The 12,573-nt window shown below is 40.6% G+C and overlaps 1 protein-coding gene across 7 annotated transcripts in view; it reads left to right on the top strand.

Moving 5' to 3' along the window:
- FRMPD4 (FERM and PDZ domain containing 4) overlaps positions 1-12,573 on the top strand; it is a 775,708-nt gene that overhangs the window by 680,712 nt on the left and 82,423 nt on the right. For 5 of the 7 annotated variants that reach the window (XM_043995169.1, XM_043995167.1, XM_043995168.1 and 2 more), the window contains one exon: positions 11,476-11,521. In XM_043995169.1, the coding sequence (XP_043851104.1) occupies positions 11,476-11,521 (46 nt within the window). Of the gene's footprint in view, positions 1-5,955; positions 6,126-11,475; positions 11,522-12,573 lie in introns of those variants that run through there. The other 2 variants (XM_043995172.1, XM_043995171.1) reach the window with 1 other exon arrangement.

The raw sequence follows: 12,573 nt of genomic DNA, 5'->3' as shown, positions 1-12,573 counted from the left end.
TTTGTCTTTAGCAGGGGGAGATTGGTCAAGGAAGAAGTGAAAATCAGAACTGTCAGTTCTGCTTCTTGTCAGGCACCTCTGATAAGAAGAAGGGATTGGAGCTATTGACAAAATGATTCATCCTGGGATCTCACTAATCCACTCACTCCCTGTCTCAGTTGGCATAGGTCACTTTTTGTGGTTCCCTCACCCTATTTGCTTCCATAGAGTCTCCTGGAAATAGCTGAGAAACATTAGCAGACTCTTTTCTTCCCACGGAAGACTTTGAAGCAGAGTCAAAGGCCAACAATCAAAATGTTCATAAGTCATGTGGCTACTGTAGTGACAATAATACTTAGTAGTAGTAGTTGACCTTTTTTAGTGCTCCGTGATTTAATTTGATAGCCATTTCCCCACTTTTCTGGCAGTGGGTTTAGAACCTGCTAGGAAGAGAGGTGATGCAAAATTATAATTACAACACAGGATATTGAAAAGGTCAGCTAGAAGAGGCATTAGATTCCTATTCATATTACATCTTGCCAGGTATAGCCCTGCAGTACCCTTCAACTACTTTTCTGAAAATGAAGGGAGATAGTGTTTTCCTTCACCTTGTCATGAAGAGACTATAGTGTCTGAGCTGATCCTAAGGGATCAGAAATGACTAAGATTTTACCCTATCCCTGTCTCCAGTGTAAGACAGGGAGAGAATATGAAAGGTGGAAAAAGACATAGCCAGAAAGGAAAGATTTCTTCCTATGGAGCTTCCTGTATTTCTCAGAAAGAAAGGAAAAAACACTATGACCTCTTCCAGGAATAGGAAATTTGGGGGCAGCTAGATGGTACAGTGGATAGAGCACCAGTCCTGGAGTCAGGAGAACCTGAGTTCAAGTCTGACCTCAGACACTTGACACTTACTAGCTGTGTGACCTTGGGCAAGTCATTTAACCCCAATTGCCTCACTAAATTAAAAAAAAAAGTGTTGGGGCAGCTAGGTGGCACAGTGGATAAAGCACCGGCCCTGGATTCAGGAGGACTTGAGTTCAAATCTGGCCCTCAGACATTTGACACTTACTAGCTGTGTGACCCAGGGCAAGTCACTTAACCCCCATTGCCCTGCAAAAAAAAGAGGGGGAAAAAAGGAAATTTGAAGAAAACTAAAGCCCTTATGCAAATATGTGTGTGCTATTAGAAGTGAAAATCTATATGTATCCTTCAAAGTAGACACTGAACTGTTGGCATAAAACTATGTTTGTATAAATGGATGGATAGATGGATAGATGGATGGATGGATGGATGGATGGATGGATGGATGGATGGATGGATGGATGGATGGATGGATGGATGGATGGATGGATCGATAGGTAAATGGATAGGTGGGTTGGGTGGGTGGGTGGGTGGATGGATGGATGGATGGATGGATGAAAGAGGGAGGCATTTATTAAGTATTTACAGTATACAAGACCTGATCTAAAACCTGGGGAAGCAAATGCAAGCAAGCCAGACAAACTTTGCCATCAAGGAAGTTATATTCTAATAGAGTAGGACAATAAATACACTTAGGGTTGGTTAGGGAAAGCAAGGGAAAAACATTTATTAGCTTCTACTATGTGTCAGGCATTGTAAAAAGGGCTTTACAAATATTTTCTCATTTTGATCTTTACAACAATCCTATGGGGCAGATATTATTATTTCCCATTGAGGAAACTGAGGCAGGCAGAGTTTAAATAACTTGCCCAAGGTCACATAGCTAGTATCTAAGGCCAAGTTTGAACTCAAGACTTTCTGACTCCAGATTCAACACTTTTACCACTACACATAGGTGCCTGCCTCTAGTGAGGACTGTTATTTATGTACAGGGAAGTCATAGAATTGGTGAATAATAATACATGTGTGTGTACATGTGTGTGTGTTCTTCCTTTTGTTCGGTTTCTTCTTTCACAACATGACTAATGGGAAAATGGGCAGCCAGGTGGCACAGTGGTTAGAGCATTGGCCCTGAAGTTGAGAGGACCTGAGTACAAATCTCACCCAAGACCCTCATTAGCTGTGTAACCCTAGGCAAGTCACTTAACCCCAATTGCCTTAAACATCCAGGGCCATATCCAGTCATCCTGATGCATGCATGTCTTGCTGCTGGTCCCAGAGGGCTGTGAAGGAGAGAATGAAGTTGGTGACTTTGCATATCCCTCCCTCACTTAAATGCAAGTCATGATATCACCTCCTAATGTCATGGTCCTCTTTGAGAATGAAGGACAAATAAGAACAACAACAATGTGGAAATATGTTTAACATGATTGCACATGTATAACTAATATCAGATCTCTTAGTCTCAGAGAATGGTGAGGGCAGGGAACAAGGAAGAAAAATTTAGAACTCAAAATCTTATAATAAATAAATGTTGAAACTATCTTTACATATAATTGGAAAAAATAAAATGCTATTTACATTTAAAAAACCATTTAAATTGAATTAGGGAACACTGATGAAGTTATTTGCTTTTGAGGGTGGAGAAGCTATTCCACATGAAAGAACTTTATTATAATCACATAAGAAAGTTTGTCCCATAAATTCTGAAAGAACATTGATTCTATTTCAACTGGACCAGTACATGATTTCATCCATTTAGAAAACTACTTGTGAAGAGCTTCCTCCAAAAATGCAGACTAGCATCTTCTCTGACGGTTTTAACCTTGCACAGTTGCTTGAGTCATAAGAGGTTAAGTGACTTGCCCAGGATCACACAGGCAGTATTGGGCAGAGAGGAGACTTCATCCCGGATCAACGAGAAATACCCCCGCTCCAAATGAGTGAAAACCCAAGTTCAGGAGTTAAAGGCAGATTCAAACTTACCTTAGCAAGGTCTCACCCCACTGCTTTCAAAAAAAAAAAAGGAAAAAGAGTTTGAGTCTGGGACTTAAAGCCACGTTGCGTGCCAAATGATGCAGGTGGAATTAGGGGTCAAATTGGTCATGAGAAGTGCCAAAAGAATTACAAGACTCAGTGACTCAGTTTCCCAAGTTTTATTGCAATACTGTGGGTGACCACAGGGAGAGAACCAGAAAAGTGGAAAAGTATCTCTCAAATAAGGAAAAGAAAGACAGTTATATTTATAGCATGAATAAACTGATTATCAGTCTCAATAATCTCCACCTTGGGGAGGTACAGGGAAGGGCTTATCCTAATTTGCAGTTCCTGGGGTCCCAAGCCAACCCCCGAGGCAGGTACTTTTTTCTGTGGAGGTGTGTTTTTGGTGTTTACACATCATAAGATGAATCTGGGGCCAAATCTGGCCTTTTCCACGCATGTCTCTTTCTAGTCCTCATGCTTAGCTTCAAAACATCTTCATTTATCACTTATTTCTAGTCTAAGTTTCTATAGCCTGTCAATGTATCATTGTTATAGTCTTAGGCCTTCATGGCCTAGCTCCCTCTGTTCCCGTTATGGTTACTGATTGCTGTGGGTATGAGAACCTAGCATCCTGACTTGTAAGTTATCCATTAACTGGGGTCTGAATCCCTCTTAGAGCTCATATCTGAACTAGAGCTTGGGTCTTAGGTTTTTCTATTAAGCTCTTTTTGCCTCCTACATCACCAGGACTTTCTTCCTCTCTGTCCACTATGCTGTACTGTCTTTCACAACAAAGACCCTAGCAGTATAAATCAGTGGCATTAAATAATAAATCATCTTAAATTTTGTATACAATTCTGGGGGAAAAAAAGCATATACTCCAATGGATCTATGACCTTATCTGTGTGGATACTCCCTAAGCAATAATATTAATTATTATTATTATAACTAACATTTATATAATGCTTACTATGTGCCTGGAACTATAGTAAGTGCTTTACAATTATTATTTCATTTGATCCTCACAATATCCCAGAGAGACAGGGGCTACTATTATTCACATTTTACAGATGAGGAAACTGAGGCAAACAGTTAAATGACACCCAAGATCACACATCTAGTAATTGTCTAAGGCTAGATTTGATTCGGATCTTCCTGACTTTAGGCCTGGCAATCTATCCACTGCATTTCCCAGCTAACCAATAGGGAAGCAACTCTTTTCTTGACATTTGTAAAAGATTTCTTGGAATCCAGAACCCATTTCTATCCTATCAGACTTTTAATTCACTATTATGACTTCTAAGATCCACTATCTTTTGCTCTTTTTTCACCTTAAAATGTTTTCTACTGGGGCAACTAGGTGGTACAGTGGATAGAGCACCAGCCCTGGAGTCAGGAGGACTTGAGTTCAAATCCGGCCTCAGACACTTAACACTTACTAGCTGTGTGACCCTGGGCAAGTCACTTAACCCCAATTGCCTCACTTTAAAAAATATATAAATTTTCTACTGCAAACATTTGTAGGTATTCAAGTAATTGGGATTGTAGCACATGTGCATCAGGTTCTTGTTTTCATGCAGCAGCATCTGGGATGGTCAGCATGGAAGGTCAACCTGAATGACTAGAACAAAGCATTCTAATAAAGACAACATGTGTTGATCATCTTTGGGTGGTCAGTGTTCTTACTTGCCTTTTGAAAGCCCATCACTTAAGATTAGTTTCTTATAGTCACCTGCCATAAATTTGACTCTTACAAAAGTTAAAGCCACTTATTTAAGTTTGTCAAGTCTTAAAATAAACCAAAATTGAGGGAAAAAATGTCTTTAATTGAGATAACAGGGTAGCAAACCTGCCACACTGGAGGATATCCAATGGATTTACCAACCAAAGAGACCCATGAAAAAGTTTTTATAGTTTTAGGAGGAAAGGGGGAGGAGATAGGTGAGGTAGCAAGGCCTGGTCATGAGACCCCAGTGACCCTTGGCAATCTGGGCAGGGAAAACCACTTCACTCTGACTGTTTTGCCCTTCATGCCGTGAGTCCCAATGGAACAGCGCAAGGACATCAGCAGCTAAGATCTGGCTTTACAAAGTAAAAACCCAGGGTGGGGGAACTTAGGGTGTGGTTCATCTTAACCTAATCAAGAGTAAATAGATAGGGGGCAGCTAGTGGTGCAGTAGATAAAGCACCAGCCCCAGATTCAGGAGGACCTGAGTTCAAATCTAGCCTCAGACACTTGACACTTAGTAGCTGTGTGACCCCTAGGCAAGTCACTTAACCCTCTTTGCACAGCCAAAAAAAAAAAAAAAAGAGTAAATAGCTTAAGAGTAGGAATACAAGGACAAGGACATTACTGAAATTCTGACTACTAGGATCACTTAAGGGAGTGGCAAGTAATATTACGATTGGTATTAATAGTTTCTATCCTTATATTAACAATTTTTCTGTCAAATTTAAACCTCAGAGTATTCCTCTTTGAGTTGTCATCATAGTTGTTTTTTTTTTTTAATTTAGATTTTTTAAAGCCCTAAAAATGTTTTAACTATTAGTATTTTTTTTCAATAAATTCAATGGGTGGGCCACCTATTCTTTTCTCATGGGAGGACATATTTGAAAATCAGAAAATGGGCAGTCTTAGAGATAAGTTGCGAGTTGCATTGCTGGAGGGAATGGCCACATAGATGAGTTTACAAATCCATAGGAGAATGAGAGTTTGAAGCATCCAAATATTTCTTTCACAGAAGGACTCCATTGATTCTATCCACCAACCTGGTGAATGAATACCTTTGTTTGGAAGGCCTAAAAGTTGAACAAATGATGACTGGTGCTGATCCCATCCATATATGCAAATTGTCATTTGCTTACACATTTGTTCTCTCTGTAGGTGCTGAACATAGAAAATGAATTCAATTTTAGCTAAGAATAAAGAGGGTAAAGGGAGCAGGGTAATTCAGGCTTGCCAAACTGGGCTTTTCTGTGTAATGGTGGCCTTGGGGAACACCAGCTTTATCATCACTTGGAAGAGAGAGGAAGTTCATAATGCATTCAGAGCCCCACCTTTCTTGGATTTGGGCTTCTCCCTCACTCAGCCTGGCTCTCTGCAGCAGGAGCACATCCAATGAAATTATAAAATGAAGCCTGATACTACAGCATGCCTTACAGCCACTGATGTTTGGGGTCCCCAAAAATGTTTCCGTGGAGGTACAAAGGACCTTGCAGGAGGAAGGGCTAAAGAAAGACTTTTGCTGCAACAATGAAAAGAAAATAATTAAAGGTAAACTTTGCAGGAGAGGTTTAAGGTAAGATTATATTATATTTCTCCCAGCAAATCAGCACAGTGACTCAGGGATTAAAATGATTTTATAACCAACTCATTAAATCATTCTAAAAGAGTTTGGCCCTTAAAAGGGATCTCATTTGTGAAAGCAGAAAATTCATTCATTAGAAATACTGTGAAATAATATTTCGATAAGTGATCCTGTACTGGTAACCAGACTAGAAATGGGTTGGGTGAGGAGATGCTTGCTTGTAAGGGGTGGGGGTGGAGGTGGAAGTGGAGATGAGCGGAGAACAGCATAAAGACATTTGGTTCCTCTGCTACTGGTATTGTCCCTTCATGTTTTTTGTCATCTTGATATTACTTTAGAACCATTTTAGGATTGTTGTTTTTCTTAGTGGCAGGTTAGGAGACCTAAGAGATCCAAGGAACTATGGATCTCATTCTACCTGACTGACAGGCTTTAATTAAATAGTTAGAGAGGGTGGCATGATATTGAGGATAAAAGCTAGAATTTCACTGTAGCATATAGGTTCATTTCATTTCAAGTCAAATAAGGTAGTTTATTCATTTAAAGGATAGAATTAAAGTCAACTTGCAGTGCATACTGAAAATATTTCAGAGGAGAGCGCTAATGACTGCAAATGAAGATAATGCAATGGAGATGTTATGAGAAATGTCCCCATTATGAACTTATTACTATTTGATGATTGATGTTTATTCCTAAAGTTCCTAATAGGAAAGTGTAATGGTGGATAAACATCACTAGAGTAGAGTGTTTTTGAGAAACTTTATGAAACATCTTCAAATTCCTAATGCATAGTTGTCGATCTCTAGGGGTTGGACTGCCACAAATGAAATGGCCATGGCCCTGAATCCCTGCAAAAATCACATACACACATGCACATATACTCACATGCATGCACACACACCCATATATGCACACAAATGTGTGCATCCTGATCTTTCATTACTTCTCCCCTTCAAAAAAACCCAAAACTTCCAATTCAAACAAACCATAATCCCACTGTGACCCACATTTTAGTTTGTTTTTAACTTAGTGACAGAGATACATAGGAATTCCTTGGGGGATAGGGTGGACAGTTAGGCAAGAAACCTATTACTTAAAAAATGTTATTTGAATTCAATTCCATGTAGTTGGGAGTGGGAGAGTTTCCCTTGAAGTTGCTTCAACAATCATTTATTAAGCACCTGCTATACTCAGAGCATTGTACTTGTTGTTTGTCCTTCATTCCCCCCTTTCTTTTCTGGTTAAACCCTTTGGGGGGGGGAATGAGGGTTAAGTGACTTGCCCAGGATCACACAGCTAGTAAGTGTCAAGTGTCTGAGGCCAGATTTGAACTCAGGTCCTCCTGAATCCAGAGATGGTGCTTTATCCACTGCACCACCCAGCCGCCCCCTGTCCTTCATTCTCAAAGAGGACCATGATATCAGGAGGTGATGTCATGATTGCTGAGAATTAGATTTAAGTGGGGGAGGGCTATGCAAGGTCACCAACCTCACTCTCTCCTCCAGAGCCAACTGGAGATGGCCCTGGATGTTTAAGGCAATTGGGGTTAAATGACTTACCCAGGGTCACACAGCTAGTAATTGTCTGAGGTGAAATTTGAACTCAAGTCCTCCCAACTTCAGGGTCAGTGCTCTATCCACCATGCCACCTTTCTACCCCAATTCAGAGCATTGTACCAGGGGAAGGACAAAGGAAGAGGAAGAAAGTAGAATACAAAATGGAGATAAAACATGCCTATGTCTTTGCAGTGCTTACAATTTAATAGAATGATATAACCTGCAGGAAAAATAAAATAAAATACAAAATAATATGTGGTCACTAGATCATCAGAGAATCCCTTGGGAAAAGGAGGATCAGGGAGGGCTTCCTGTGGAAGGTGGGGTTTTAGTTGACCTTTAAAAGATTGGTAAGAATTCAACACGTGGAAGACAAAAGTTCTTCCTATGCATAAATAATGGCTAACATTTACATAACACTTCATCATTTGCAAAGCATTTTGCATTGTAAATTCACTCATAAAACACTCAGCTGATACTCCCCCAAACCCTGTGAGGTAGGTTATTGTTCCCATTTTACAAAACAGGAAGCTGAGGCACAGAGAAGCTAAGGGATTCACCCAGGGTAACACAGCTAATAAGTGACTGGGGAAGAATTTGAACTTGGGTCTTCCTATCTCCAAGTTTCTTATTTAGTCATTTTCAGTGATGTCTGATTCTTAGTGGCTGCTTTTGGGGTTTCCTTGGCAAAGATGCTGCAGTGGTTTGACATTTCCTTCCCTAGTTCATTTAACAGATAAGGAAACTGAGGCAAACAGGGTTAAATGACTTGCCCAGGGTCACACATCTAGTAAGTGTCTAAGGCCAGTTTTGAACTCAGATCTTCCTGACTCCAGGCCTGGTGCTCTATTTACTCTGCCAACTAGTTGCCTCTTATTTCCAAGTACTCTGCTCCATCTATTTTATCACCTAACTGCTTCGTAGAAGGCAAGATGAGTAAGGTAGGGGGAAAGGAAAAAAATTAAATACATATGTATATGGAACACTAAATTGCCTAGTTTACTTAAATCACAGAATAGGTAAAAAAAAAAAAAAACCATTATAAGACTGGACAGGGCAGATAGGTGGTACAGTTGATAGAGATCCAGGCCTGGAGTCAGGAAGACCTGAGTTTATATGTGGCCTCGTGTGACCCTGAACAAGTCATTTAACCTTGTTTACTTCAATTTCCGCATCTGTAAAATGAACTGGAGAAGGAAATGGCAAATGATTCCAGTATCTTTGCAAAGAGAAACCCAAAATGGGATTACAAAGTCGGAGACAACTGAACAACAAAATTGGAGAGCAGAGCAGTGCCAGATTTTGAAAGGCCCTGAATGCCAGGTTAAGCAATTTTTTGTTTGTTTGTTTTGTGAGGCAATTGGGGTTAAGTAACTTGCCCAGGGTCACACAGCTAGTAAGTGTCAAGTGTCTGAGGTGGGATTTGAACTCAGGTCCTCCTGAATCCAGGGCCAGCGCTTTAACCACTGTGCCACCTAGCTGCCCCCTTAAGCAATTTTTTTAATGGAAATAGCTTGTGTGTGTGTGTGTGTATGCATGTGTGTGTAATGAACCTAGAAATCATATTTATGTTTTTTAATTCACTAAGTCCAGATCTGAATCCCTCACATTGTCTAATCATCTCCTGGGAAAAAATGATAAAACCTTAGTTCTTAGAAATACTATGCTCTGCCACTTTGTCCTGGTAATTAGATCCAGCATTGTATGTAACCCATTCTAATAATAATGCCTGAAACCCATGCCAGTCCTCTCTGTCCACTATCCAGCAGTTGTGGTTCTGAAAATGAGACAGTCGTATTATAGAATGGGATTGAAGAGACCAGCTTCATTCTCACCATTTTTCCTCTTGTTCCTCTTTCTCCCCTGAATTTCTATTCCATTCCTATTTCCCACTGCTCCATTGATTTTCCCCCCAGCAATATGTCAGTAGGACACAGCAGCAACACAGCCAGAAGAGTGTGCAGGCGCGACAACAAAGCAGTTAGTGTTACAAATGTGATTTGTGGTGGGTTGTCTAAGGAAGCAGCCCTTGCATACAGATCATCTTCTCTTCACACAGCTAAGCAATAAATCATAGCACCAGGCAATTAACTGGAATCTGAGGAAAAGAAAGCCTGGTCCTTCTACACAAAGTTGCAAATAGCCTTTCTCTACTTAACAAATGGGAAAGAGACAGACAGACAGAGAGTCAGGCAGGCAGGCAAAGTCAGAGAGACATAGAGAAAAATAGAAATGGAGAGAACCAGAGATAGAGACAGAGAAACGGGCTGGCAGGTAAAGTCAGAGAGACATAGAGAGAGAGAGAGAAATAGAGAAAGCCAGAGATAGAGACAGAGAAACAGGCAGGCAGGCAAAGTCAAAGAGACAGAGAGTAAGATAGAAATAGAGAGAGACAGAGACAGATACAGAGAGACAGGCAGTCAGGCAAAGTCAGAGAGACAGAGAGTAAGATAGAAATAGAGAGAGACAGAGACAGAGAGACAGGCAGGCAGGCAAAGACAGAGACATAGAGAAAGATAGAAATAGAGAGAGCCAGAGACAAGCAGGCAAAGTCAGAGAGAGATAGAAAAAGATAGAAATGAAGAGAAAAAGACAGAGACAGAGAAATAGGCAGGCAGGCAAAGTCAGAGGGACAGAGAGAACTAGAGATAGAGACAGACAGGCAAGCAGGCAGGTAAAGTCAGAGAGGCATAGAGACCTAGTAAGAGAAAGAAACAGAGTCAGTGATAGAGGTAGACAGACAAGCAGAGAGACAGGTGGGCAGGCAAAGTCAGAGACACAGACCTAGAGAAAAATAGAAACAGAGAGAGCTAGAGATAGAGACCAACAGAGAGATAGGCGGGTAGGCAAAGGCAGAGGGACACAGACATAGACAAAGATAGAAATAGAGAGAGGCAGAGATAGAGACAGACACAGAGAAAGAGTGAAAGAAAATGAATTGCAACCAGTGATGTAACAATAATAACAATTATGATAGATGGTTTGCTATTTCGGGGCAATTAAGCCATTACATCATTCAGCTCCTAACCACTAAAGAGCTCCCTTGCTACCAAAGCACTCCTTTTAGCCTCAAATCTTCCCCAATAGTTTCCTCTCTATAATGTTTATGGTCCTGATCTACATGTGCTGCTACTGCTCATTAAGTGAGCTGGCACAACGTGGTAGGTGATGTACACCAGGGCATGCTTTTCAGCATGCTGCTTTTATATAAAGTGTCATAAAGGATTTTTTAAATGACATTAACCCTTATAAGAAAATTAGTTTTCCAAGAAGCTGAGATAATTTCAGAAACCTTTCTTCCTTCCCCATCCCCCTACCTCCATTTTGAAAAACTACCTAGATTAAATCTACAGAAATGGAGAAATTTTTAAAACCAAAAAGAAAATTGAAAACACAGAAGGGGAGAAGGAGAAATCAATTTTCTTAACAGGGAAAAGGTACAAAGAACAGATTGAACTGATGGTTTTAAAACTGTTCCCTACTCAACACAGCTTTATTTTAGTGCACAACTAACTGTGTGGTGGAGCAGGTAATACCTCCAAATGTGAACTGCATGGGAAGTTTTAAACCTAGTTGTTTGTTTATTACACTTGGGACATACTTTGATTTCAGCTGTCACTGCAGATTCAAAGCCTGTTTTGTGGCTTTCTGATCTGTTCTGCCCTGGGATTCCAATGAATACTTGTCAATGGATCACAGCATCTCGTCTCCAAAGAAAACCATTGGAGCCTTTGGGGTCCTTGGTTCTCTATATTTCATAAATGTTTGTTTTTCCTCTCTTCCAGAAACTGCAAAGAATCGATCCTCCTCACTGTCATTCAACCTTACCCTGTGAGTGTGCCGTGAGTAAATAGCCTTCTGCCCCCGCATACTGTTGTTTCCATTTTCTTGGCATTTTCAGAAATGTTTTCAATCAAAATATTACCAAAATGTGGCAACGTGGGGGAAAAGTGATTTTTTTGTTTTTATTTCAATCTACACATGGAATTTCAAAAGTGTAGGAAGAGCCCAGCGTGAAAACCCTACCAAGGAAGTGGATCAACAACTCATCTGTAGCATAAGCTTAGAGAGCTGACTAGAGCATTGCAAGGCTGAATAATTTACCCATGGTCACACAGCTATTATTGGCCAAAGGCAAGACTTGGACCCAGGTCCCACTCCAAAATCAAATCTCTCTCTCTCTCTTCTCTCTCTTCTCTCTCTCTCTCTCTCTCTCTCTCTCTCTCTCTCTCTCTCTCTCTCTCTCTCTCTTTCTCTCTCTCTCTCTCTCTCTCTCTCTGCAATGATGGTTAAGTGACTTGCCCAGGGTCACACAGCTAATAAGTGTCAAGTGTCTGAGGTCAGATTTGAAGTCAGGTCCTCCTGAATCCAGAGCCAGTGCTTTATCCACTGTGTCACCTAGCTACCCTAATCCATCAAGCATGCCAAGCTTCTTCTCCATTCCATTTCCTTCCCTCTGTTAGCTAGAAGAGTAGAAGAGTTATGGAGATTATACACACACACACTCACACACACGCACACACACACACGCACACACACACACACACACACACACACACATACCATATGGAGATTTTTCAATATATATCCCATTTGGAGATAGATATGTAGCTTTCATGAGTACAGAGAAGTTAGGTGACACAAGGGATATAGCGCCAGGCCTAGAGTTAGGAAGACCTGACTTCAAATTTAGCCTAAGACATTTACTTGCTATGTGACCCTAGGCAAGTCACTTAACCCTGTTTGCTTCAGTTTCCTCATCTGTAAAATGATCTGGAGGAGGAAATGGCAAACCACTCCAGTATCACATCCAAGAAAATCCAAAATGGGATCACAAAAAGTCAGATGTGACTGAAGCAACTAAACAATAACAATAAATATAT

The sequence above is a fragment of the Dromiciops gliroides genome, chromosome 3 (genome assembly GCF_019393635.1).
Source record: "Dromiciops gliroides isolate mDroGli1 chromosome 3, mDroGli1.pri, whole genome shotgun sequence".
Classification (NCBI taxonomy): Eukaryota; Metazoa; Chordata; class Mammalia; order Microbiotheria; family Microbiotheriidae; genus Dromiciops; species Dromiciops gliroides.
This window is presented reverse-complemented; position numbering and strand designations above follow the sequence as displayed.